At 40.2% G+C, this 27,693-nt stretch overlaps 4 protein-coding genes and 1 long non-coding RNA gene across 9 annotated transcripts in view; 1 reads left to right on the top strand and 4 right to left on the bottom strand.

Moving 5' to 3' along the window:
- Nucleotides 1-891: 891 nt before the first annotated feature.
- Nucleotides 892-7,970, bottom strand: LOC121329208. The gene is made up of 10 exons (XM_041274680.1): nucleotides 7,845-7,970; nucleotides 6,855-7,036; nucleotides 5,486-5,759; nucleotides 4,964-5,081; nucleotides 4,693-4,837; nucleotides 4,152-4,353; nucleotides 3,411-3,553; nucleotides 2,142-2,276; nucleotides 1,768-1,878; nucleotides 892-1,427 (listed from the first exon to the last, which is right to left on the bottom strand). Exons 1-8 carry the CDS (start codon nucleotides 7,869-7,871, stop codon nucleotides 2,171-2,173), a joined length of 1,197 nt encoding a protein of 398 aa, XP_041130614.1. The 5' UTR covers nucleotides 7,872-7,970; the 3' UTR covers nucleotides 892-1,427; nucleotides 1,768-1,878; nucleotides 2,142-2,170.
- A 261-nt stretch (nucleotides 7,971-8,231) lies between these two features.
- LOC121328954 lies at nucleotides 8,232-10,194 on the bottom strand. The gene is made up of 6 exons (XM_041274109.1): nucleotides 10,006-10,194; nucleotides 9,512-9,662; nucleotides 9,093-9,327; nucleotides 8,784-8,956; nucleotides 8,471-8,576; nucleotides 8,232-8,294 (listed from the first exon to the last, which is right to left on the bottom strand). Exons 1-6 carry the CDS (start codon nucleotides 10,061-10,063, stop codon nucleotides 8,232-8,234), a joined length of 786 nt encoding a protein of 261 aa, XP_041130043.1. The 5' UTR covers nucleotides 10,064-10,194.
- A 390-nt stretch (nucleotides 10,195-10,584) lies between these two features.
- LOC121328646 lies at nucleotides 10,585-11,283 on the bottom strand. Its single transcript, XR_005951706.1, has 3 exons — nucleotides 11,128-11,283; nucleotides 10,912-11,009; nucleotides 10,585-10,753 (listed from the first exon to the last, which is right to left on the bottom strand). It is a non-coding gene; the product is annotated as an uncharacterized LOC121328646 (long non-coding RNA).
- A 5,155-nt stretch (nucleotides 11,284-16,438) lies between these two features.
- On the bottom strand, nucleotides 16,439-20,309 carry LOC121328445 (peroxisome biogenesis factor 10-like). Of its 4 annotated transcripts, none has more exons than XM_041273107.1 (7): nucleotides 20,094-20,309; nucleotides 19,662-19,783; nucleotides 19,383-19,463; nucleotides 18,891-19,288; nucleotides 18,494-18,669; nucleotides 18,031-18,166; nucleotides 16,440-17,577 (listed from the first exon to the last, which is right to left on the bottom strand). In XM_041273107.1, exons 2-7 carry the CDS (start codon nucleotides 19,771-19,773, stop codon nucleotides 17,509-17,511), a joined length of 972 nt encoding a protein of 323 aa, XP_041129041.1. In that variant the 5' UTR covers nucleotides 19,774-19,783; nucleotides 20,094-20,309; the 3' UTR covers nucleotides 16,440-17,508. The 4 variants fall into 4 exon arrangements, with proteins under 4 accessions (XP_041129040.1, XP_041129041.1, XP_041129042.1 ...); XM_041273108.1 differs by lacking the exon at nucleotides 20,094-20,309 and adding an exon at nucleotides 19,861-20,087; XM_041273106.1 differs by lacking the exon at nucleotides 20,094-20,309 and having other exon boundaries at nucleotides 16,439-17,577; nucleotides 18,031-18,163; nucleotides 19,662-20,087.
- A 1,798-nt stretch (nucleotides 20,310-22,107) lies between these two features.
- The window catches only part of LOC121328627 (1-phosphatidylinositol 4,5-bisphosphate phosphodiesterase eta-2-like), a 113,159-nt gene continuing 107,573 nt past the window's right edge, over nucleotides 22,108-27,693 (top strand). Inside the window, exon 1 of one of the 2 annotated variants that reach the window (XM_041273478.1) lies at nucleotides 22,108-22,623. The gene's annotated coding sequence lies outside the window, so the exon portion shown is untranslated. Of the gene's footprint in view, nucleotides 22,624-27,030; nucleotides 27,100-27,693 lie in introns of those variants that run through there. The other variant, XM_041273479.1, reaches the window with a different exon arrangement.

Raw genomic sequence — 27,693 nt, 5'->3', positions numbered from 1 at the left:
TGTCTCCAGTACATGTTTCCTCATATCATCCACACAACTATGAAACACTCAAGTGTAGAATTTAGAAATACTAAAAGAAACTTAAATGTAATGACATTGATAAAACATCTTAAACACTGTAACTGAAATATAATTCAACCTTGGCTGCAATCATTTATTCAATAGAAACACGTTAGAACAAGTAAAAAAATTAAAAAAAAGAAAAAAAAAGGGAAAGAAATGAGCAAATAATTTTTGAAGCAAGGAAATAACCATTATAGTATATGTGTCTTATTTTTAAACAGAATATTTTTGTACGTGGCCAATCAAAAGCAACACAGCCAGGAAAAACCATAATACATTTTCAACACTGCATGCCCAGAGTGTTAAGTTCACAGCGGACATTTCCTAGAGATTAAACAACCACGGGCCCCAGTATAAAATATCACCTCGTCAGCCAGCAGGAGCTGTATAGTAAGAGCCCTGCCAGAGCTGTGTGTGGCATATCTTATCTCCGCAGAATCCCTCGAAGACTCCTTTTGGTAACATCACTCATCCACGTGAAAGAATAACGTGATGGTAAAATGCAGATGGTTTTTCATGCAAGGGGCATGTGATAAGCTCATGTAACCTTGGCACAGTCTTGACAAATGCACGTATTGGAATGGTGCGGCATTTCTATAACAAAACGACTCACACTTGTGATTTAACAAGTCAGAATGCAACTTTATTAGTAAGAAAAGTTTGTTTTAAATAAAAGCTTTGTTTTTATCTATTTTTTTAGTATAAAATAGACTTAAAAAATCATAATATAGTTATTTTGTACTCTCTCTCTCTCTCTCTATATATATATATATCTTTTGGTTGTATCAGCCAAAAGACAAATACAGTATCTACCAAATAAAAAATATAAAATCTAATTATCTAAGCAAATTATTGTTACTGTTATGCGCTTGAGAAAGAAAAAAAAAAAAAAGACAAATTTTTCAATCCCAGCCATTTAAGAAGCAGAGTGAGCTTTATGCTGCTGTCCCGTCCTGTTCCTAAAGCCTGATCTTGCCAGGAATACCAAGCAAGGAGTCACAGAGTTCTTAATCCAGCAGGTGCTGCCAGGTTGGAAAAATACATACTTTCAATGCGTGCTGTAGGTGAAAGGGGAGTTGGCTTCTTTCCCATTCATTTTGTAATCTTGGTAATCAATGTTCTTATGCAATCAGCTAGACAAGAGCAACATGCACCAAACAGCCCACTGCAGATAGGAATAGTACGAGTGTAAACAATTCCGATATGGCTTTGTGACGTGTAAATTGTCTGTGCATCAAGGTCTTTATGCCTAGCTTTGTTGTTCTGGCACCCTTCCCCTGAGGTGTTAGTGGATCACAGGCTCATGTTACCCTTCCTCTATCTTCCTTGTGGGAAATGGCCACTTGACGCCAAGCTGTGAAGACCTACATATTGAATGAAACAGGGCTGACATCACATTTAAAAGATCAGGTTTAATAAGATTCATTCTTATCACTTTTTCAGATAATGAGAACTCAGCGTGGATACATTTTCTATGGAAAGTCAACCAAAAGTATTTGATCTCAATTAAGAGGTTATTTTTTAAACATGTATAGCCACACCCTGCTAACTATCTACACCACACATCACAATGATCTAAATTAGTTCCTCTTTACTTAAAGACATTTCACACCTAAGACAGAGCGGCCAACCAACAGTGACAATAGTACCTGACTCACGGGACACCCTGAATTGTGTCATACTTGTATGGAGCCTTTTACTTACTTCAGATAGCAGGGCCCTGCGTTGCTGAGCTGAAAAGGCTTGGGACACCTTCGCCTGTATGCGCTTCTTTCTCCATCTCATCCAAGCTTTCTCCAGCAGCCTGCGCTCACACTGCAATGGATCAGAGAATAGTACATAATGCATGCAGGACAAAACGAAAACGTACGCAGCACTGGCTATGTCACACATTTGTTATGCTACTAGAATTCTGTGCTATATAAAAGCTGCATCTCCCTGTTGAAAGACTACAGGTTAGACAGCAGCTCATGGGCTGATTGTAGGCTCTTGATGATGTTCGCCATGTCTCATCTCATTGGCATAGCTGGTAGGAATGGGTGTCCAGGCCTGGGAAGCACACACAGTCCATTGCTCACCATGTTGTTGATGAACTGCACTGCTCCAGTCAGGCTTCTCCACTGATCCCAGGTCCGTTGTGTCTGCTGACGACTCCGAGTCCTCTGAAACCGTTCAGGAGAACTGCAGAGCACCACTTCTTCAGGTGCTTTTCGCTGAGGATTCAGGATTTCACATTTACATTTTAATCGTGTATACCAGTGTGTCTGGACAAGCACATGGATGCCATAAAAACTGTAATGCTCACTGAGATCATCTTTATGGACACATTAAAGTCAACACAAAACATAAGCAGTCTTTTCAGAGCAGATGCATTTATTACGTCTGATCTTTTAACATGCACCACTGTTCAAAAACCCCATTCTGAATCAAGAACTTTGTTTTTTTTATTTGTTCCTGTTCGGGTACGGCGTTTGTACCACAGGGAGGTTTACTGTCAGGACAGGAGTTGGGATTTTTGTTTGCTTTACAAACCATGCAAAGGTCATCCCATGATAGCAGTGCAAGTGAATCTGAGTAATGTGTTGCCTTGTTGAAGATAAACAGTGCTTTCATTAGAACGCTTCCTGAGTGATGATAAAGCCCATATACTGGAAGTAACAAACTGCTGGTCTTTTCATTTTCAGACCATCCTCACTGCTACATACCTGATGATTAACAAACTGATTTATATATTGGGCTGGGAATCCTGTGGTCTCTTATTGTGTTAACAAATAAAACCAAAACGTACCGGCAATGTAAATAACAACAGGTCTAGAGTAAGAACGTGTCGCCACACTGATCAATGCTGACATGAAGATCAGCATTGTCAAAATCCATTCTGGTATTGCGTCTCAATATTGATGATGTGCAGGTTTAAGCAGGCATGCCTCACGTGTCCCATACAGCTTGTACTTGTCTGTTTACTGCACTCTGCCTTCACCACAATCCAGATCTTTTTAGTTCTCTCGACAGACTTTTAGGGCAGTACTGGTTTCACGCGGTACATCTTGAGATGGCTCACAACGGCTGTTGTAACCCTGATGCAGAGTTAACCCTGTCATGCCCACGCATTTTTGAAATGAGAAAAGCTACTTTATTTATGCAACTAGATTCTGGCAGCACATAATGTACTGGCTATGAAACATTCTGGCTTATAACACAGAGGGGTGGCTAAGCATTGTATCATAATATCATATGTGAAACAGAAATAAGTATTACAGAGTTAAACAAGGAGAAACTTATGAACAGTACAGAAAAGTTTAAACAACCTAATAAGAATCTCCCCTATATGCATCATTCACCCTTACCCCAGTTCACTCCTGCATTTCTCCTCGGTTCGAGTGTGTAGCACACCCTCAGAATCCCTCTGCATGCCTAAAGAGGCTATCCGAGTCCAGCGGCTGTAATACTTCTTGTAAAGGTACCTGGCGCGACATTGACTCGACAGAACCTGGTTAAGAATAACCCAGGCGGACACACGTGTTAAAACAGATTTACTCAGATGTCCAAGTCATTGTTCTCTGACCTACTATTAGATGCAAAACAAAACATGCTGGACAAAATGCCTGTGTGGCATAACGTTGTTTAGTTAGTTAGTAAAACCTCTATTAGTGTGAGATAGGCACTAAAACAACCCTGTGAAACAGAAAAACACGGCTCCGATCTCTGGGGAGCATTGGGCTCTTTGTCGGACTTGGAAAGACATTTTCACCTTCTGTAGCCAACATTATGACATGATGTTGTCAGCACCAGGACACATACGTCTGCTGCTTTGGAGGGAAGAATTAAAATGACTGTGAAAACCTTTCAACTTTAAAAAAGATCAAGAAATCCAAATTAAACGTGTGTATAACATTTTAAATCAAAAGAAGAATCAGAGAATTGGTATACAATATATAAACTGGCAGGTTGGATCTGGTCATCCAAACTTGTGTCGCTCTCAAATGTATTTTAAGAAGAAACTGTTTGGACAACCAATTCCTTGTGTAACTTAAGGGGATACGAAACATAAAGCAACACCCAAAACACATGGGTATGTAGCAATACACCTGATGATGCCAGGATCTCACTGCAGTTCTCAGAGTCCTCTGTCTTGCTTTCCGAAGGTGGAAGTCCAGGGCCTGATGCATCTCTAGACGTGCTCTCCAGGTATTAAACGCTGCCTTCATTTGCAATGTGTCGATTCTACTGGCCGCCACAACGGAAAACTGCTTTTCCTCCTGAACCCCAGTCATCCATCTGAGAATGGGCCTTGTAAACAAAAAGACTTTTTTACTTGCCAGATATTAACTCTGCAGTGAAGTGTTGAATCGAAAAAAATATATATTTTAACACTAGATCTCTCAACACTTGTGTAAAATGATGTGTAAAATGATGACATTCTCTTAAACACACACACACACACAATCGATCTTTAAATATGTTACTTATATCGAATGTACGTACACTCGACTGTACTCGACATGTAACAAAATGGATCTTTTTTACAGGCTTCTCAATGACATGACAGAGGCAATTACATGCATTGCATCCTCCGATCAGGGGATAAATGGAAAGTGTTTTACTGTAACTACATCGGAAGATCCTCACCTATGCAAGAGGTGTGTTTGGTAGAGTCTGTCTGCTTCTGTTTGATTGTTGCATGCTGTAATCCACTGATGGAAGGCATGGTGCATCCTCCTCTTCTGCCAGTAAAATCTCAAGACCTCACACTTCAATATGTGTTCTTTATTTTCTGTTTAATAAAGGGGTGCATTAATATTCATTGAATATACCGTTTGTTACCACACTGAGTGCTGCAGGATTAACTAGAGCAGGTGAAATAGACACTCTGAACTCGAATAAGAGTATCTGCTAATACCTCTAACCCAGATTGACCAGGAAGTATAAAACAGCTTCAATCTTCTCTTCTCCTTTTCCCTTGAACGCTGTTCAGCAATCCTGGCAGCCCCTGCCGCTTGCTTCCACTGATTAAACGCCTGTAAATACAAACCGTACATAATTACCCCTTAATAACAGAGTAAATAGTTTAAAATGCATTCAGTGATCTAACATTGCTCACAGGACAAATACTAAGGACTGGCTGGAGTTTTTGGAAAACAGATTTGAAAGTTATCAGAGGTAGAACACATGTACAACGGGATCCAGTATGACTGTGAATTTATGTAAAAAATAAATAAATAAATAAATAAAAGACCTCTGGATAAAGCTGTGTTATGTCGATACAATTTGGCATATATTCTTGTACTTTATTGTTATATAAACTCCACAGTTGTGTAATTTAACCTTCACATAAAAAAACTACTAGATAAGTGTTGTTTTAATAAATATTGTACACTGATAAGAAACCATTTTAGGAATCACAAATTAAATACTGCTTTACCTGTTTCAGCAAAGCTGTGTTGTGTATTCTGTGCGCTTGGCTCCTCCTTGTGGCCAGTTTCCACCTCTGCATCACAGCTGCTCTCTGAACGTTCTGCTGTTTGATTAGACTATGCTCCAGAGCGATTTGCCTTTGCTGTGCGATCTGGAGGTTGATGGTCCACTGGGTAAAGCACAAGGCGAGAAGCCTTCGTTCTGTGCGTGTCTGAAACAGGACCACCTTGCCTCTGCGTAACAGGGCAGCCCTGGTCACTTCACACCAAGCTATAAGCACTCTGAGAACAAAATGAAAAGCTCAAAAACATAAATCAGGTGCATTCTTCTATTTTAATAAACTAGAGCATAAACTATGACCAGCATCAGCTTCAAAAGACATGAATACCATGTAACACAGATTTATTAATTTGGGGTTAGAAAAATATGATGCATTTTTGCTTTGTCATTTATGCACGATGCAATACAGAGAGTTAAGGGTATTGCTATTACTGTATTAAGGATAGTATTGCGTCACCAAAACACATGTCTGTGTAAATAGTGACTTGAATTCTAACAAAGATCCAGAAATGCAACAGACAGGAGGGGTTGTTTTAGTTTACCTCCTGCGATTCCTTTGTACCGGCAATTTGAAAGCGGACATCCAGATGCTGAAACGCTTAGCCAGGCTGTGGCGATTCAAATGCAGTACGCTAAAACTGCAGCTCATCATTCAAGCAAAACTGGGGAAATTGTTCTTGTGTGCAAGCTTTTTAAAACAACACAAAGGCTTTTTTGTAAGTTTTATTTTTACTTGGCCTACTTCACTGTGTTTTTGTTATGTTGTTTCATCATGCTAATTCTGGCGTGCCTCTGCAGCAGTGCTTGTAAATTAGTTGTTTCATCTCAGCGTACACCTCTTAGTATAAATACATACAAACAATGCACCTCCTTTGATCACACTAGTCCTGAGTAGGCAGCGACAAACTATAAATATGATAAACAGTAAGACAGTTTGGGAGGCTGTATAATAACGGGTGTAGATGACTAGCCACAGAAAAACACACCATTTTTTTAAAATTATATAACTAGTAATGAAAACAATCTAGAAAAGCAATTGTGTGATCCTATTGGCAGCTTTTTAAAAAGTACCAAGATAAATTTCATAAGGCAGCTGCATTAGATTCCAAACCCACCACTAACCTTTACCACAGTTGTTTGTTTGGTACTTTACAAATGCACTATAAGATTAGAGCTGCCATAAATTGTATCCTTAAGTAAGGCTCACAAACTGTCTTGTATCAAATGTTTTACAGTTAGTACCGTAAGGGCTACACATCTGTTTCTCAGCTGTTGCCTTCTCCCCTAGTAGTCTCAGACTCTTGTGGCTTCCGTACCTTGATAACTGGGCATTCCTGTGGTACAGCTTCACGTTGTGTGCCTGCCAAGTTTGTGCTGCCCAGAGTGCAAAGCCTTGCTGTACTCTCCGTCTCTCCAGTTTCCTCTGTAGCCAATCCCCCACTCTCTCCGTCCTGTACAGCTCCGAGGCACTGCAACGGATCACTTTCAAGTTCTTCTTCTGAAGATAGTAGGAAAAAAAATTAGAAAGATTAAGAAAGGGATCTGGAATAAGATCAGATTGCTTGCACATGCGCTGACCCTACAGTTTGTCAAAAAGTAACACACACCTGAAAAAAAAACAAAGCATGATTTAGGAAATAAAACTATGCCAAAAAATGTTTTTGTATGTTCTTCCAAAATAACTACTTATATATCTAATAGTTTGCGTTTAAAAAAAAAAAACCTGTGGTAACCTAAGAAACTGTTAACGAGGTTAATGACTTATATGGTAATCACTGCCAGAAGCCAAACAAAGCCATCACACAACCAGCATGAGAATGAGAACATTTCAATTTGATATTCATCCCATCAGCAATGAACTACTGCAAAATGTTGATGCCAAAGGGTGCCTGAGATACAGTGTACAGTAATACTGCTGCTAATGAAGGTTGTCAATGTCTGATGTTGCTCTTAATTAGTTTTTGTTTTTTTACACCTCTCTACAATAGCAGGTTGTGCGCTAGACTTCAAATGAGCCTGTTATAATCCAATTTACTTTTCAGAACCAAATTTGTCACATCAGCCTGTGATAAATTACATTTGTCTCGCTGTGCCCAGCTGTTTATGTGACGGGCTTTTTAAAATGCAATCTGTGCCATAAAAGCATATCTGTAAAAAGCACATTTGAATATATAAATCATGACAGCTAGAAATTGATGGGTGTTATTGAAATTCACTTTGAAATGTTTTGAAATTGCTGTTCTCTTCAGATGATGCATGATGTTTGCTTGAATAAAGCACAGTTATCCTGTGTCTACATACAGTACCTGTTCTTCCCATGTTCTGAAGCTCATGTTTAACAAGTGGAAGTTTCGAAACAGAGTTGCCTGTTTCAGTAGTCCTTCTTTGCTTCTTTGCGCCAACACAAACCTTTTCCAAACAGCAATAACATGAACCTGTAGCATGGTACCCTGAAAAATCCCAGATGCAGGTTTTTCAATTAGCATATCCTGATTTCAAGTGCAACAAAGTCACTCACAAACATTGAACACTTTTGTGTTGACCTAGTCAAAATCTTTTTGCACCAGGCATTTATATTATATTGCATTTAAATATTGCATTTAAACATGTACCCGGTGCTTCCCCGCTTTGACCACTGATCTCCTTTCTTCACTCCAGGTCTCAAATGCCCAGATCAGCACTGATTGGATAATTTAAGGAATGCAAGAACCAATCAGAAGCCTCTCTGCTCGACGCATCAGCACGTACTCCATCCACTGGTAGAAAGAGACACTGAGCAATATGTGCATCATCCTGACGACAGCACAATGACACAGGTCCTACAGGAAGAAAAACAAGGCTCTGCTTTTCATCTCAGAAGCTTACAGCGTGTTTTGGAGTGTGGGCCACATCAGAATCCAAAATGCGTGAAGCAACCTGTTAACACACTAACCTTTAATCTCTGCTGTCTGCTGTGGTAAAGAGTCATTGCGTTTTGTTCTGACTGCAAAACTGAGCAGACGTCAACAGCCTGGTGCAACCCGTCTGCTATTTCCATCCTGTCAAAGATTAATATAAAATCAAATGTATGAATCAATAAAATCTGCATTTTGTTATACAACTTGAATGAGTTCAGCACTGGGCAGATTCACAGACCCAACCAGGGGGGCATGCCATGTGATGCAATGTTTCAATCAATGAATCAATCAGATAAGTGCTTTGCTAGAGAAGGTTGGTTTAGGAGTCAGGAAAGTCCAGTCACGTACCCATGCTGGGGACTGTACAGGGGAGAGGAAGTCCGCAGAGGGGGTTCACACTCCTCCTGCTCCAGGGAACTCTCTGACAGGTCAACCTGAGGCTCCCTTTTCATAACATCTCCTCTGGATACGATCGTGCAAGCCTTTAAATATGTGCGCTCATAACTTACCTCCCGGTCCACCTTAAAGAAACATTTACAAAGTGTGACACAAACTGCATGGAAAGGAATCTTACACAAACACATCCTTCTAGCAAAAAAGTATTATAACATTGTATCTATATGGCTCAAGAGTGCTGGGTTTTCGTCCCCAGCTTACCTGTTCTGCAGAACTACAAGACACGTCTAGGGAGAGACAGACAGGGGAGTCGCTATGGAAACCTGAAGATATTGAGGACTCCTCTATGAACGGCAATGCCACTGCTCTGCTCAGTGTCTGCTCCAGTCTGGCACCAAACCTCTGGACTTTGCCCTCTGAAGACTGCTCTGCCCATCTCTTCCAGCCACTCAAGATCTGCCGCAGTCTGTGTTTTTCTCGAGCCTGGAAAAACGAGCTAAAAATAGTGACAACAACAACAATTAATACAGTTATAAAAAAAATTATAAATTTGCAGAACTACAAATGCAAATGACAATCATTTTTTGCCAGCATTAGTCCTGAAATCTTAATCTATTACATGACATTATATGTTGAGTCGATTTTATCTTTTGCTTTGTTTCATGTTTAAAATCTATTACCTGGCCAGCTGCAGTTTATAACTTTCCCCTTTCCATTTCAGAAGGGATCTTTGAAGTACTAAATCTTCAGATAACTCATCCACTCCACTGCAAGCATGCCTTTGATGAAGCCCCACTGCCCCGCAGTCATCTTCTTGATTCTTCTCACATTCTAGCAAAAGAAATATCAGAAAGCTGAACACACACAGCAGGATTAAGAAATGCACGTGTTGCTAGTTTCACGTATGGCATTTCTAAATGTAGCACTATTGAGCGTTTTTTATAGTCATGGACAACCTTATCCTAAAGTAACGTTAGGCAGGGGGAAAACAATTAGACTTGAAACTGGGACCATCTGTTTTAAACTTCCTATTCGACTGTGTTTTTGATATCACAAAGTTACACACTGGACTACAAATCTGACCACTCTTGACACTAATAGAATGCCACAGTATTGTTTGACGGTTCTAAGTTCTACAAGTTCTTTTCTCTTCATGGAACTGTTCAAAGCAAACCTTTCTGTATTTCCCTGGCCCGCTGTCGCCTGTCTTCAAACACACGCACGAGGAACATCTTGTGCTGCCAGTGTAGTTGCAGCAGCCTCCTCCAGTGCTGGAAACGCTGCCTCACTGCCTGCCTCTGAAGTTCACCCACACGAGAGCGGCACAGCGACTTCTGAAGCACCAACCTGCGCCATGCCTCGAAATAACTATGAGGACCAGCACAAAGCACACTCACTTACTGACAGCCTCCACAATCTGATGCCTTCAAGCTATACCTGGCAATGATCACACTGCTGTCTTTCAATTGACTGCCTTTTATTTATTTCTCTTGTTTTTTTAAGGCTCTATTAATTTGGTAGTTAGAGTGATTTCCAATAGGTACTAAATTAAAACATCACATTCTTTTTCTAGGCTGCAATTTGCATAAAAAATAGTAAGAATTTAAATATTTGACTGATCACGTTATTCAAATAAATCAGAACTTAAGTTACCAAGTAACCCGATTAAACAGCAGCTAATTTAACAATTTTGTTATTAAAATACATAAACGAACCATTAACACTGCAAGCCTACCCTGACAATTGTCGTCTTTGTATCTGCAGTCGCAGTGGCTGTATTCTCCGTCTTTCCTGACAGCACAGGTGCCAGGTTGTAAATACAACCTGCATCTTTTTCTTGCCCAGTAGATGGCGCCCTTCCCCTTCTCTTGCTTGCTCAGTCTCTGCAGCAGCCTTTAGTTCACACCATGTCCTAAAAGAAGCTAAAAAAAAAAAAAAGGGTTATAAAACTACTAAGCTATCACAAGAATAAAAGCAGTATTCCTGAAGCAGAAAATGACTTTTTTTTTTTTTTTTTTTTACAGCCAAACTCACTGTTTGTTTGCCAAGAGTAGAACAGACTTGGTATAGTTCCACATACCTGCTAGTCTCATCCTATTCTGCAGCTGGTTTGCCCTCAAGCGTAGATCCTCAAGTTTCCTCTGCTGTACAATCTGGAGCCAGTGATGAGCTGCCATCCTGCAAACAATAGAATGAAAAAATGACCCTGGGAAGATCACAGGCAATGCACATAGAGCGGTGTTTGCTCTCGGTTTGATTTTCTATGCCACACACACACACACACACACACACACACCTGGTTATTCTCTGGTGTCTTCTTAGCTGCATGTGCTGGACTGCAAGTTTAATTCTCCAGTGTTGAAAACTCTGTCTGAGCAGCGTTGTGTTCTGAAACTCACGGCTCAGCTGCTCTTGCTTGGACCTCTCAGCTTGCACAGAGAGTATTTGCACCCTCCACTCTCTGAACACAGTACACAATGTGTAGGACCTATGGATACAAAAAAAAAAACATTTTAAAATCCTGCTTTAATTATAGGAGAAATACAAAAATGCAGTTCATTAATCAGACAGAGAAGCATACATTTATTACAAATCTAGTGACTGTATACACATTTTAAATTAGTTTCCCCCAATAGGGGAGAATGGTGTGCTAACAAGGAACCAGCCTTGATGGGCCAAATGGCCTTTTCTTGTTCCCAAATGTTTCTTATGTACAGTTCACTTTTAGCACTCTGAAGTCCCAGTGCTACGTGTCGAATATACAAGGACGTTTCTTACATGTGTGGATGAGTTAGTTATCAAGTACTCAGGATGTTACAAAGTATCACACCTATAATGACTGTGGGCTTTTGTACATCACCGCTGTCCAGACTGTAAATGCCTTTCTTTTCAGACTGCTTTCCATGTAAACGAGAGCCAAGGTCTGTTGCCTTTGTGCATGCCTCCTTACTCTGAGCTGCCTCCACACTAACCAGTGCCTCCACAACAGCGTCACACTGTGAAGGAGGAAAAAAAAAAGAAATTCAGAGATGGTTTGAAAATGGGGCCGAAAACAAGAATGCAATCAGTGGACTTTACTGCAGGTGTGGAAAGCTTGAGTGTACTTGGTAACGTTAGAAGAGGTAGGGCTTCAACTCCTGAGAGGAAAGGAACTCTTCCATCGCGTAAGCAATGGAGAATTCCATTAGCACATCAGACGCCTCCTAGTGGTGAAATGAATACTGGGAGGGCAGAGGCTTCCATTCCTTAGGCCACAGACAGATTCACACTGCATACTTAAAGTAAAGCTTTCAATTGACTAGGTTATAACTAGTTGTGAATTGGTTAAGTTAGCAATATCAATTACTGTGCAAAGCTCCTTTTTTTTAGAATGTTTGAATTTATGTTTTTTCTAAACAGATTGAAATATTGGTTTTAATAAATTATTATGGTTAAATATAAATCCAACAGCTTACGACTGAGACCCCTGCAAATAAGAGGGTACAAACTGCGGGGTCGCTGAGCGACGTTTAAATGAATAATTCGGTCAGTAAAGCTTGGAAACACCTCTTCTTTGTGATCAATGTTTTCTTCAAACTCACTTGCAGTGTATTTGAGCAGCACTGTGCATTAGTGAGCCTGTGACCTGCCTCTTCCACACACAGTATGTAGTCCTCAGAACGAGCTGATCGCTCGGCTGAATCAGGCGTCTCCTCAGAGCCTCCAGACCCAAATCATATTCACGTGTACTTTCCACAAGCTTCCATCTGAGAGCGAATGCAGCTTTCCACTACAACAACAGAGAAAAAAAAAAAAAAACAATCCAGAGACTCTTCTCGAGATCATCACATATAATGCAAGGTCACAATGCACCTAAACAAAAGGTAATACAGCTACAAATCCCATTTAATAAAAACAGATCAAACGTAATATTAAAATGATGTTTGCAACCGTTCTCTAATACTGAGTTTTCTATCATTTTTCTTTTGACATCTTGCTTGCAGGCTTCTGGGTTTTGTTTTTATTCCGGGTCTTGAGAAACCATGTGATATTGAGACTGTTCAACTCTGTTGAATCGACCATGAAACAGGAGGATGGAAAAAAAAAACGTTATCTTTCATTATATAATGGCCAGTAGCCAGTAACGTAGCAGCACCATCAGTAGGATCCATATTCTAGCAACTGGAAGTACATTAATGACTTGGAACGTAGTATGATGCTGATGATAGTGAACAAAGCACTATTCACAGTGCCATATATGATAGAAGTACCCTGTTACTCACCTGTTTAAAGATCTGAGATAATATTCCAGCCTTCCTTCTAGCTGCAATTACGTCAGCCTGCATGTGTCGCACTGCCACTACCCACTTCAAGGCAACCAGCCCCTTATGCAGAACCTGCCTTTCATGCACACGTCTGCCTGCAGCACTTTCCAAACTGACAAAGCTGTTCCAGGCATGAAAACATTTGGCAAGAAGTCTGTGTCTGTGTACATTCATCAAGCTGGAATATAAAAGTGTCTTATTTCAAGGGGGGGGGGGGGGCTTCACCAAGTATTAATAGCTGTAAATTAAACAACGTGTTTTGCTCAAATTGTATCCTGATGTTCAACAAAAGCTCAAACAACATGAGTTTGGCTTGAGTTACTCTGAAAAAGCATTCTTTAACAACAGAGACACCTGAACGGATCTCTCTACAAAAAAAAACAAAAAAAACAAGAAGCTATTTTACCTTTCTTCTGTAGTGTCAACAGGATCAAGGCGATGTATCATTGAGGGATCGGAAGACTGTTGATAGAACACAAACAAAAGAAGTCAGCGAGCTTGGTTTCAAGAGCAAGTCCTTTTGTGACAACCAACACAGCTGACCTCATTGCTCGTGAATGTAGGAGCCCACCTACTTGCAAGGGCTCCTGAGCTACTGACCCAACACTTTTCTCTATACCGCCTTCGCGTCTTCTCTCAGCTCCGTTGTCATCTCTGTTGAAACCGTAACTTTCTTCAAGCGCTTGCGAGCTGATTAATGAAGAGCCTGAAGCCCTTTGATCCTGATCGACAACAACCCGTCTGTCATTCCTGCTTTGTCTCTCCAGATCTTTTCCTGCCACAGAAGACTGTACTTTGTCTCTCGTCTCTCGTTCTGGCCTTAATTTACCATTCAATTGAGACTCCTCACATATATCAGTGTTCAGTTTCTCTATTTCGTTACTTCTCTTTATATTACAAAGATCAGAGTTTTCCATAGCTGATCTACAATTAAATATATATGGACAGAAAGAAAGTTTTGTGCCCATTAACTCCTCCATAGTTACCTGATGATGCTGTATTAAGGATGATGAGGGAAGAGAATCTGCATGCCTTCTTAAAAATGCATCTTTTGCAGTGGGCTTAAAACTTTGGAGTCTTTTTGGAAAAACTGTGTTTTCTGACCTACTTGCTCCTTGAGTATGCGGGTGCAAAGGTTCAGTAATACAGACATCCTTCTTTACACACATGCCTCTACCCAAACCGGTAGCTAGCTTACTTGCTGGATAATGTCCTTCACCTTCTCCTAGATGGTGGAGAACAGAGCAGGATATCTTGGCTGTGTAACTTTCATTATTTTCGCTTCGCAGTGTGTTCCTAATAGCGCCAGGATCTAATAAAGAATTGGTAGTAAGACAGGAAGCAAATGTTCCGAAAGAACCAGATGATTGTGGCTCTGCACACTCAGATTCTGGCTGGTAATCCTGATTTCTAAAGTCCCTCATTGACCTGTGCAAGCTTGCAGAAGTCCGAGATGACTCAATTATAGTTTGCAGTGTGGTGGACCGTTCCCCTGTTGACAAACGACAAACTGGAGCTAAATCATCCAGAGTAAGAGGGAACTGCAGACTGTTAATATCACCACCACCACCATGTGGCTTCTTCTGGCTTGAAGATTTATAGAAACTGGAACAGAGTGTAGCATCACTAATAGGGCTGGGCTGAGGCCTTTCCAGTGCTTTGCAGCTTTGTAAATTCCTCTGAACTTGCACACTGCTCTTTTGAAAAGCAAGTTCCTGATCCACCTCTTGCAAGACGTGTTTTCTTGGCGTCCTCTGAGCACTAGCTTGATTATGATATGTACCAGCATCAGATTCACAAAAACGAGTGGCCAATGTAAAGCCTTCAAGGTGCCGACGACCAGCGTTTTGTCTTACCCTGGTGCACCTTGCATTGCGTACATTTTCTTGATAAGGCTTTTTTGGAGTCTTGCTCCCTCCTCTGCCCTGGGGATAATGCAGCAGCATTTCAGCATCGCTGTTCATATTCCTCTGCTTTAGTATCAGGTCAGAGGCAATGGCTGAGCTGGTGCTCTTACATTCGATGCTATCAAGCTGCAGGTTAGACTGCTGTTCCCAGCGAGATTCTGAAAGAAACCCCAGGAGCTCATCCACATTATCAGCAGGGAATCCCAGATTGCTCTGTACCATTGCCACTCGTTCAGTTCTCCCAGATCCACTCTTTGGACCCTGTTTGATCAATCTTCCTCGCTGGTGTCCTTCCATTGTGCATCAAGTTCTGCACTAACGTTGAATTCTCTCTCGCCAGCAGAAATCTGAATTCACATTCTCTTTAATCCTTGTGTAATCTAGCAGGAAGGAAAGGAAATCAGTAATTGAATATGTACTGTACAGGGAAATAGCAATTTTAAAACCAGAATATTTCATACCATCATTATTGCACTTTATGCAATACAGTATAACATTGCACTTCGCTGCACATTTTTTTCTATATCTATCACAGGGTTCCTGGGAAGTGATGCAAACTGACGATCTTGTAAAAAATATATATCAAACATAATATATTAACCAAAACAATATCTATATGTATATAATCAAACATATATATTAACCAATACTTGGTTTAAGTAAAACGTTAGCGGGACAGGGGTACGTTGTCCCCATGCAAACCAAATGAGATCAATATAATAATAATAATAATTTTAATAATAAATGACCTTTATTTAACCAAATGAGTCAGTTAAGAACAGATTCTCATCTTCAATAACGACCTGCTGATATAATATATATATAATACAATATATATATATATATATATATATACACACACACACACACACACACACACAAACATTTAAAACTAGAAAACTCGGTATTCGCAAACACAGATATCAGTCAGGAGGGATTTAAAACTGTTTAACTTTACTCTAAACTGTAACACATTCCAATCGTTAGCTGCAGGAAACTGAAAAACAGTTTTTTCTCTTTCAACCACAACAATCACATGCAATACTGCACAGCAACACACACACACGTTGCCACTACGCGACGCCTATACTCACTCTTGAATATCGTTAAGGAATCTGTATGTCATTTTTTTTTTAAGTCAGTGAAAACAAACATGTTTGCCGTTTTGTTTTTGTCTCCATTGTTTCAAACTCACTGCTTTAGTCTACATTTTCGCCACAGCCCGATGGATAAGCGGATCAGATAGATCAGTGACTTTGTTACTTAGTTACACATTGAATCAGCCATCTGTGCAGGGCAGCGCTTTCCTAGTGCCCGGTATAACTGTGTGAAATTAAAAACACACACACACAACTTTACAAAAGAGCAGCTATTTTTATTGAACAACACAATTTACAGTAATTTATTTTTGAGCACAGGTATACAGGATATACTTTCTCAGATCTTAAATATTAATTTAATACTGGTACTGTAGCGTATTAAAACCTTACCTTACCGATACGAAATGTACTTCCGTTGTATCTTTCCACAAAACTATGTATGAAAGGCAAAAATCCCAATGAACCCGGAGACAGTTGAACGTACTCTGTTTATTTTCCTTAGTTTACACAGTATTTACAATTCAAAACTGGCGCCGCTCTGCAGACTTCACTGACAACAGAGACGCTGTCAACCGAGCATGCGCGGGGGTCGCTTAAAGGTATTCTGATCAGAAGCCAGTCGCTCATACAACTGTCTTCGTTTCCCATCCCCGTTATAAATGTTTCAGGGGATACAAAAATAATACATGTATACATTACATTTATTCTGGACCCCCCCCCCCCTTTTTTTTTATTACCCTGCCAAGAACACTTGTTGAGGGCTGGAGTGTAAATTAAATTTTTTTTTTTTTTTTTTAAACACATCTGAGGGTTGTGTGTGGCTAATGGCCCTTAACAATTACATTCCAGGTAATAGTGATACAGTCCTCTTTGTCTACGACCAGACTGCGTTTTACACCGTAAATACATTAATGCAAAACACAAAACTGATGCACAAGTAGTTTTATTATTTTTTTAATAATTCATAACAAGGATTGATTCAATCCAGCTTGCACCTGACCTTACAGTCAATTTACAAAATCAAACTTACAAATTAACAATGATTTCAAACAACAATGTATTGTATCCTTCCCTCTACTATGATCTCAATTAAAACCACATACTCAAAACAAGGTGATTTTGGAGCTGAATATGATAACAACTTGAATTCTTCCTGCAATGCGTATAATCCATCACCAGCGTGCCTCTCCATCACCAGACCAGCGAGTGTAAACTGCTGATTAAACACTACATAATGGAGCAGCTGGTTGTACTATTCTTCCCATCTTAAACTCCTGACATCTTTGAAATATTTGTACTGGCAGCAAAGAGTTATTTAGCATCTCCCTCATACAGAGGAACCACTGCTTCATCGCCTCTCTTTCTTCTATTTGTAATTCCGTAGATACACAAGCCTGTGGGGCTGGAATTTCTCCCTGCACAGCGGGCACAATTCCTGCAAAAAGAAGGGGGGAAAAAAAGAGATTTTTAAAAACGGCTGATTATTTTGTAGTGGAAAGCATTAACCTGACTTAAGCTATAGTGATAGCGTTAGCTTATAGGTCATCTACCATTGGATGACAAGTGATCTCCGTGGAACAGCTAAGCTAAGAATACTTAGAAATGATAATATTCATAATTTTAAAAATGCTCAATCAGATTTCTAACGTAAATCAGCAAAGTCAAGTAGAGAAAGGTTTCATCTAGATCCTTCTTCAAAATAACACTAAGTACTAAGCACTAGAAACGCTCGTCTGCTTGACTTTTAGTGCTCACCTTAATAAAATACCATAACCATCCTATTAGGTATTGGCTTATCTACAGAGTCCTAATGCTTGCACTAGCAAGCCAAGTCTATACGACACGCACGCACATCAGTTTTCACTATTTCACAACTTGCATTAAGCACCTTGGTATTGCACCATTCTGTAATGCACTCCCAGCAGAAGAGGTGGCCGCAGGGCGTGGCTGTGGAGTGACGTCGCTGCTCCAAACACAGGATGCAGCGAGAGGTTCGGGCAGACAGGAGATCCGGAGACGAACTGCTGCAAAACAAAAGATTGTTTAGCAGAGGGATTAACAGTGACAGAGGAGGAAGAACCCATTAAAACAAACAAACAAACCAAAAGCATTATGGATTAAATATTTTAAATTTACCAAATAGTTTCTTCAGCCCATATCACAGAGAGCAATAAGACTCTCACTGCTTAGTTTAAGCTATTCCTGGTGCTGAGGTGCTTAATTAGATGCACATCAGCTTGCAACCTATGCACTGATGTTAGTAGTAATACCCAGCTTGGCTCAAACTGTAATGCAATGGGTGCCTTATCTCAGCAGCAGGCTTAACTTCAGGAATCTCAGAATGGCTGTACCCAGAAGAGGCGAGGTTTCTGTATTGTTTCCACTCCTGCCTGGCCCTCTGCCTCTGTCTGAAGTTGTTGATCTGCAACGCAACAGTCAGTGCCAGCTGCAGTACAGACACTGCGCCCAAGAGCTTGTAACTGGTACGGACAGCCCGGTCATCCCCTGGCAACCCTCGAACACGGAGCTGAGAACACAGAAAACAAACATAACACTGCAGACAGACTCTCCTTAGATCAGTTTTGGGTGCAGCTGTAAAACTGCACTGGCAGACCTTCTGCATATAGCAGATGCTTCTCAATGTGCCTGGCTTTAGCCAAAGAAAAAAAAGACCCAAAACAAGCATCATAACTGGAGATTTTAAACTATGGAGTACTGAAAACAATGCATGTAAATCGATGTACTTACATAGCAAACGTCTGATACCCTTTTCCCAAGGTGGTAAAACGCTCCGTTAATGTAGAAGAGAGCTACATGCAGTCTGTGTGCAAACGTGATTCCTTTCCTCAGAACGTACGTAGCATGAAGAAGCGTCCTCCTCTGTGTCTCTGCGAGTCTCCCCACGGCCCACTGAGCCCTTTCTCTGAAGAACGAGGTCAGATTCCAGCCTCTGGTTTGAGGAGCCCGGGGCCCCGCGGTTTCTGCTTGGAGCTCACGCTCCAGTCGGGCCAGCGTCCTGTCCAGGAGATACGGCACAAAGACGTGAAGGCAGATTAAAGCTGCACGTCTGGCACGGGAAGGGACCTTCCGCTTAGTGGGGTCAACCTGGAGGATACTGACGTACTCTTCCCCGAGGGTTTGAAAACCTGACAAAAAGAATCCAGGCGATTTCAGAGGCACGCCATTGACAAACCATACATATTCAAACAGCTCATCAAAACCCTTTCAATTCGGCCTTGCCTGCAAATGTAGTCAAACAGTAGTACGCAAGGTCTGACAGCAACTCAATCTCTCTCCTCCATTCCAGCCATTTTTTAGATCCTAAAATAAGAAGAGATACAAGTAATAAGATGCCACTTCCCCTTTGCCTTAATTTTGCTATAATAGTGTTTAATGTGCCACTGTCACAGCAAGTTAATTTATCAGACACTGAAAACCACACAAATCTGTGCTGGAGCTTACAATGCAATCACCAACCACCGTGACTGCCTACAGTATTAGTAATCGTTTTTGTCTTACCAGCTAATGTCTGAAAAGCTTCACTGGCGTTATTCCGAAGACAGTTCTGGTAATAGTCATCTTTCTGAGTGGATCGGATTATCTGTGGTTGGTTTGCAGGCTGCAGAGGCATCGCGTAAAACCTAAATAACATGGCAGTTCATGGGTTAGACTATTTTCTTTTATGAATGACTGAAAAATATAACGTATTGTTGTTCACCTGATTTTGCAAATATGTCAAGAACATCAACAATATGCATTCTCCACCTCACTGATTCTTAAAACATTTTCAGCATATTTTAGAATGAGAAAACGGATCAGAATTCACTAAAAGTACGTTTGCATGGTCTCACCACTGTACCCTGCAGCATAGCAGGAAGCAATCTAAGTACTGCACTAAAAATATAGCCTGTGCAACACAAACCTCCCTAAATTAGACTAGTCTCATTTCACCTTATAACACAAGGAAAAATGTGTCGAACTTCACATATATTTTACGTATCCCAAAACAGCAGCAAAACGATACAAATTGCTTGAGTTCTGTAGCGAAACACATCGGCTACGCGGCTTTTGTATTCATATGGAAATACTGCTGCAAACCAATTTAGTGTGGTGCTGCTGGCATATTTTACAATTTCAAAAACCTGCCTCCTATTGCAGGCAGTTTCCTGAGATCCTAGATCCGCACACCACCCACCAAAATACCCGGATGTCTGCTTTATTTACATCGAGCAAGAAGAAAAGTGTGTGGAGGTTAGGGAGAAATTAACAGCGCGACCTAGCGGTGGTAAATTGAGGCATTATTTAATACTTTAACCCATTAAATACCAAATAAAACTGTCTATATAAAAAAAAAAAAATCAGAACTCAAGCTGTATTTATGTAATTCGATACATTCCATTTTGACTTTGTTTTAAGTTGAACACAATTAGAGTAAATGATCATAACAATATAGTTAAAGAGAACATTTAAATAACAGGTAGATGGCTGTTAAGAATACTGCATCAAAGTACAAAGTAGCCTGTCCTCTAATGAAAACAGCACTTAATAGGTTAATAAAGCGTGACTCCCCTTACAATGCAGTTTAAGCCTTATGACAATGTATATTTTAATAATTATTACTTTTAGTGGCACCATAGATTCCTACCCTTAAAACTATTCCCAACTGTAAGCGTAGCTGGTAATATGTAAGTCTATAAACGTACTGACACACGTGTCATGCTTATTTAAAATAAAAACCTTTTACAAGTTATAATTCTGACAGCAGTACCATTCTTCCCAGTACCGTACTGAGCAAAATAAAGAGGTTATTTTCTGCAAAACTTCCCACAAGTTTAAATGCCGATTTTTTTGTTTAAGCCAAAATTAAATAGAACCCTACCGTACAATACTGTACACAAGCCCAGCAACAAACAAGACAGCAAAAGGAAGAGATTGACTCAGTGGCTGTGTCACTAGACATTGATTAAATGTGTGTGTGGTGATCAAGCTGGCATAGACAATATCGAAGTTTACTGTGGTAATGTACATCAGAAATTTATAGTAAAGCACATGAAAATAACGGTAAAAACAAAAGCAAACATTAATACTGATCCATATGGATATACAGTACAAAGCATGGTAAAGCAGAAAATTTTTGTTGTGTGGAAGATTGTGTTTAAATGAGCTCTCACAAAAATGTTCTTTATTTAAAACGCTTTCAAAGTGTTCCCATCTCAAACAGCCCGATATATAAAGCAGGCTTTGTCATTGATCAGATAAATCAGCCAGAATAGAAATTACATCAGATTTTTCTTGTGGATTTCTTTTTATACAGAGAGCGACTCAAACAAGCTGATGCAGTGAATAGAAAATGTGTCTATTAGACAGCCAAGGAATTATAACATGGAGTTGCCATCTGCCTCTGTTATTCCCTGGATCGTCCTGGTTTAAAATGCCAGTACCATAAATTGAGCACATGTGAGATAAACCGGGACACAATATTACTGCAGCAGAATATGAATGCGTTGTCAGTACTATAGTGGTAATATTATCAAGATTTCAACATTGGAATTATATAGGATTACTAAAGAGGGTTTAAACTTTTAACAAACCCATTTCGATGTCCCTGTTTTTAAACAGCAACCCTATCATGAGATGAGACATGGAAATCCTAACAAATAGCAATTAAGATTAATGGGATTTTGGAAGTGTTTCTATAATGCCAAACTAGTGGGATTTGCTTAGGAATCCACATCAGCAGAAGAAGACAGGGAAAGATTCAACGTGCTTTGGCCTCGGGTACTGTCTTTTGTCAGTAAGCACGGACATTACAGCTCAGAAGTGCTGATAAGATAGATTAGCACTAGCACGTTTTAAAAGGCACTGCATTTCCAGTCCTGGAGTTAAATCCCTCCCTTTGTTTCACCCGGCCTCGTCCATTGCAGCTCTGCCCCACCTGCTGGCACTGAGAACACTGTTCCTCAAGGAAGCACAGTCTGTAATAATTAACTATTCTGACCTTTCCCCACACACAGTTCTCTCTCAGCGTGCCCCTGCACTTGGACTTTTCTTGTTTTAGTTTAATCCCAATACACTGCTGTGTGTCAGTCTTCAGGAGCTTTTCTTTTCTTTTTGATGAAGAGGGATTCAGTTACACACAAGACTCCTTCGCCTGAAACCTGTAGAACCGGTTTATTTGTGTTTTCTTCTCTGAAAGCAGCCTACAGTATTCTCTTCATCTTCCGTGTGAGCAATGCGCTGGCAGCAAGCGGTCACCACTCCCACTCTGATAAAAGTGACCTCGGAGCTGTTTGATGAAGTGCTTGGAGAGGTGGTGTGGGCAGGGTAGCCTTCACTTTGCACGAGGAGGTGGAGTTAGCTGCAAACTTTAGTTTACTTGCGACTTCTTGCAGAATGAAAGCGGACACAGCGTGAAGACAACGCACTTAACAAGAAGGCAGGCTGGCTTTTCAGCTTTGCTGAGCTGGAAAAGAAAGGAAAGGTAAGTGGAATTGATTTGGGTGTCGTTTCTGCCGGTTTGTAAGGAACAAAATGTTTACTTCGGAATACAAAGGTAGGCGTGCAGAGAAATCAGTGCCGAGTCTAGTTGTGTTATATTTCCAGGTGCAGCTGCATATATTTCAGAATCAGTCAAAGTCAAGTCATTGGAATTGCATTGTACACGACCTTACAGCAATTATTAGGGAACATCACCTCTTTATAAGGGTAACAATTCACTGAATGGATAAACAGGTATCCCTTTTATTGTGAGGAAACCAGCATGTAAAAATTATTTCAAAATAAGAACCACTGCTTTCATATACCAGGAGATGGACAATCCGTCCATTCGAAATTCAAAATAAGTATTTGCATAGAAAAGTTTTTGTGTTACAGGTTACAGATTTACAGGTCGATGTTATAATAGCCATATATTCATGAATCAATATATATATATATATATATATATATATATATATATATATATATATATATATATATATATATATATATATATATATATATATGTGTGTGTGTGTGTGTGTGTGTGTGTGTGTGTATATATATATATATATATATATATATATATATATATATATATATATATATATATATATATATATATATATATATATAACACACACACACACACACACACACACACACACACACACATACTCCGCCACTTGTGTCAAAACATTTTCACATCACGGTTTTTGAGGTGTTTATTGTTCACCTTTAACTCGAAAGGAAGGTCTCAGTGGAAATCCTTCAGGGTATGTTTTTCCGTGTCATGCAGAAGCACAGCGATCTGATAAGGGAGAGCTGTTTGTAAACCTGACACGCATTGTGCAATGATACCACCGTGCATGGTTTGGAAGTTTGTGAATTAAGGCGGCTCTGACGCGCAGTCTCAGCCCTGTCTGACAGCAGGCAAGGCAACCCCTATCAGTCAATCTGTGAGCAGTCCTCATTGTGAGCCGGTAATCGGAGAAGTAAGCGTCTATTTGCATTGATTTGAATAGGTGTTAACAACTATGGGGGCCGATTCAATCAACGAATTCAGTGCCGCATTCGGGCTTGGGTTATCGCTCAAACCGCCAAATCACACCGCTGCATTGAATAATCCTTTTATTATACCATAATTTAAAACGCATACATACTGTACAGTGCCAAAGTGTGTCACGGAATGCTAGAGCATGGAAATATGTAAGCATGCTGTATTTTGTATTGAATCTGTTCCCTAAGTTAGGGTCTCTTTTAATGATCAAAACAGGGGCAGGATCTGAATATGACTCTCGCTCTTTAACTCTGTATTAATCCTGCTGGAGATTTACTGACATCACTAAATACAATAAAGACCTTGTTACTTTATTTCAAAACGCTACAGGAGACCTGCGTGTCAGTCAAAACATGAGCGGAATGATTATCAATGTGCCTTCAATGCAATAAGTGGCTGATGATAACAGCTGGAGACAACAGTGGGAGATCACTTGCCACATGTGCAATAAACATTACTACAGTCCAGTTATCAGACACAATGTGAGGAAGGAAACTTTACCCACAGGGGGCCAGGCTGTAAATAAGAACAGCTTCACTCAGAGAAATTACTGCAAGGGTAAAAATGAATGATCATTTAGAGTCCCCTGTTGCCTTCCTTTGACTTATCATTATATATATATATATATATATATATATATATATATATATATATATATATATATATATATATATATATATATATATATAATTTAAATTTATGTTTGCAATATAACCCAGTCATTTTGTTTCCTGGTTTTTTGTTTGTTTTTTCATTGTCAGTGCCGGAGTCTTTGTTATATTAAATGTGTCAGATACAGTATTGTGAAGATCTCTAGCTGCTGTTCTAATATCAGTTGGCAGCTACTAGTCCCAGGCACTCAAGATGGGTTACTTACTGCTGAAAAACATGTTTTTGGAGAGAAGTGAAAAACACAGGGACAGGATTTGAAGTGAGTGCAATTTCTTAATATCCAGTAATACTTAATGAAACTTGATAAAAAATGTATCTTAGTATTATTGCATATTTTAATATTGAATGTTTATTAAGTGCTGAATATTACCAGCGTGCATATCCTTAACTAGAACACATCAATTCCATTCTGCAACCTAGAGCAGGGAAGATAAAAGACTTTACAAAACCCGCTCGCAACATAAAGGCAGAACAAAAGAAAAAAGAAAGCAAGCAAGCACCCTGCAGATCACTAGATCTGTGAATAGCAGACAGTGTTGTTGTCTTGACCTTAGTGCAGTGAGAATTGGGGTGCAGAAAATAGTGGTTTTATAATCCAAACTGAATCATAGTCTTAATCTGTTGATTTAGTCACTAAAGTGCTACTGTATGTGCTCCAGACTCACCTAGTTGTGAGAAAGGATCCATTAGACAGATGGTGATACAAGGAGGGTCACTCCAGATTCACTGTCCCAGTCCCTCTATGCAGTGGAAACCCTGGGGAAAGTTGTAGGATTAAGAAGGGATTCGTGGCTTCTATGAAACATGGTCTGCATTGTGAAACCAATTGAAGGTACAAGCTTAAAGGCAATGCAGTCTGCGTCAATAATACTGCACAGGAGGCCAACTGTATGAAGGACTTTCACTTGAGATATGTTTTTAATGATATCGGATCTGCTGTTGTTTTCTTCCTTGAATTTCGTCAGCAGTTTGTCGCTCACACAGATATGTACAGTAGCTTTCCTGTTGCCTCTGTTCTTTAATTCCCCCCTGGGGGCAGTCTACACCAGCTGTGACAGAGAGATAACAATCAGTTACCTACCTGTTTATCTTACTCACAAAGCCACCAAATGATAAAAGAGTGCCTGGTCTGCAGTAAAGATTGTCGTTCAACCTGGACTATAAGCATCTATTAAGGTGCGATTGTTTTGGGCAGTTCCTGAGATCAACGCCTTGTAATTAGGCAGTAAAAAGAACACCTGGTTAGGAGGAAATTGCTTTTTTTTAAAAACAAAAACAAAAAAACATTCTGAAGTAACCTCTTCCTGGCAATGGATTCGTACTGCACCTAGTAACCCAACAAACTTGTATGCTCAGCTGAACAGCAGCTTCATTTGCCTTGTGCCATTCATCAGTGTGCGGTTAACACAGCATCATGAGCAGAAAGCATAGGGGGCACGCTACTGTTCTGCAGACTATCACAGGGATCTACTCACTCAACCAGTTTACTAAGAGACACATTTGCACTCAGCTGGCATGCTTGTGTACAGTCTGTATCAATAATATTGACTTCTAATTTGTCACCACTGGTTTTATAGTGCAGTGAGTTTAATCAGTAAACACCAAATAGGTATTCAAATAACACTATGAGCAGGCCAGGTGGTTGATTTCATGAGCCTCTACCCCAACGGGACAAACCACAGCTGTAGTGTTTTGCTGTGCTTTAGATGGGAAACCATGGAATTTGCCATTCTAATTACAATCTGCTTTTCTGCTGGTTTGCCCGTTGAAGATGACCTGGACTTTGTTTCTGACGTTCTCTGAACAGATGAAGGAGTAATTGCAGAGATTGGCTTGCTCTTCTCTCTAAAATTACACACAAGTGCCCAAGGTCTGTGTCTTCATCATACTACCGTGCAACCGGGACAAAGAAAGGTGGGGGTAAAACTGCACTAGTAATATCGCCATTGCTTACAGTGGTTCTGATAATAGGAAGGTCTTGCGTTCACCTGGCTGGTTGATATGAGCTGGCAGGTAGCAGCATGCCTCCCTGCTGACAGCGCAAGCTGCCCACAGCCAATGCTTCCTGGGTCTGTTCATATTCACCTGAGTGTGAAGAAGCAGGTGCAGCCTTCGTTGTTTGAACGAAGGCTTTTGTCTTCTTGCAGCATGTTTAGAAAGCGAACGGCGTCAGCTGAACTTCATCCACTGAAACAAAGGGGTCATTGCTTTTATCCACCATTTGACAAATGCAAAGGAAACAATGCATGCACCCTTACAGAGAGTTTAAATCTGCTATGCATTCGCCTTGCTTTACCACGGTCCTTACCTTGCTTTTTCAAGATTCGCTGGATGCACATCAATGTGTTCCCTACATACAGTTACACTGCAGTTAGCATTTATTCATATTTACTATAAGCACTTAACACACAAGTGAGGATGGAATGCCATACATTAACAAGACCATGCATTAAAAAAGGCTGCAAAGGTGGGTAGCCCAGTGTAGGATATTGTGCAGCTCCTGTGCCTTGTGTTTTAAAGTGCATCTAAAAGCTAACACAGCACCAGATCCGTGCGCACATTAAATGCAGCTAGTTAATGTTTAAGATGGGAACACCCACCAGGGATAAAGCGATCAAATGATAACAGCTTCCTGGTGTGGAGAGCAGAGAGCTGCACGGTGGCGCATGTGCAGTGCCAGTCGACAGCGAGCAAGCTTTAGAACTGTGCAGACAGGGATTCTCAAGGGGATCTGCATTGCACAACAAGGTAAAGGGCTATGCTTTTGTTTTTCTTGGGTGTACTGTCATTTGAGTGGAATCAAGTTATGAATTGGTCTAGTTTAGTTGTAGCTGAAACTGTCTTGTTGACTTAGTTTGAAGTGTTTGAAGTTATGGATACTGCTGTTACTATACTGAACTTACAATGCAGTCACAGTAGTGGTAATGTCTATATAACCATGGCAATATAATCAAGGGAAACTTCATAATTGCTGTACAGATTTTCCATGGAAAACTTTTACTAGGGCGATTCGTTACAGGGGATAGATATCTTAATGGCAGTAGAATAGGTGATTGGTAAAGAAGAGACTCATTTAGTTTGTATTGAAGCCATGACTTCAAACACAAGTGAACGTGAATTACATCTTATTCTGCAATGAGCAGTAAACCGTTTTTGATGTTTTTGTGAGTCAGCTCCTTCTAGCAACACTTAGGGTGACTAATCAGAACAATAAACGGCTCGACCTTTAAACAATCACATCCTCTTTGAAACGTCTCGCTTTTCAAACTGCTACCGTAAGAATTTCCCAGGACAAAAAAACAGCAACTGCATTTTCCTGTGAAACATTCGTTACTGTAAGGA

This window comes from Polyodon spathula, chromosome 16, assembly GCF_017654505.1.
Source record: "Polyodon spathula isolate WHYD16114869_AA chromosome 16, ASM1765450v1, whole genome shotgun sequence".
Lineage (NCBI taxonomy): Eukaryota > Metazoa > Chordata > Actinopteri > Acipenseriformes > Polyodontidae > Polyodon > Polyodon spathula.
Note: the sequence above shows the minus strand (reverse complement) of the source record. Positions and strands in the feature narration are given on the sequence as shown.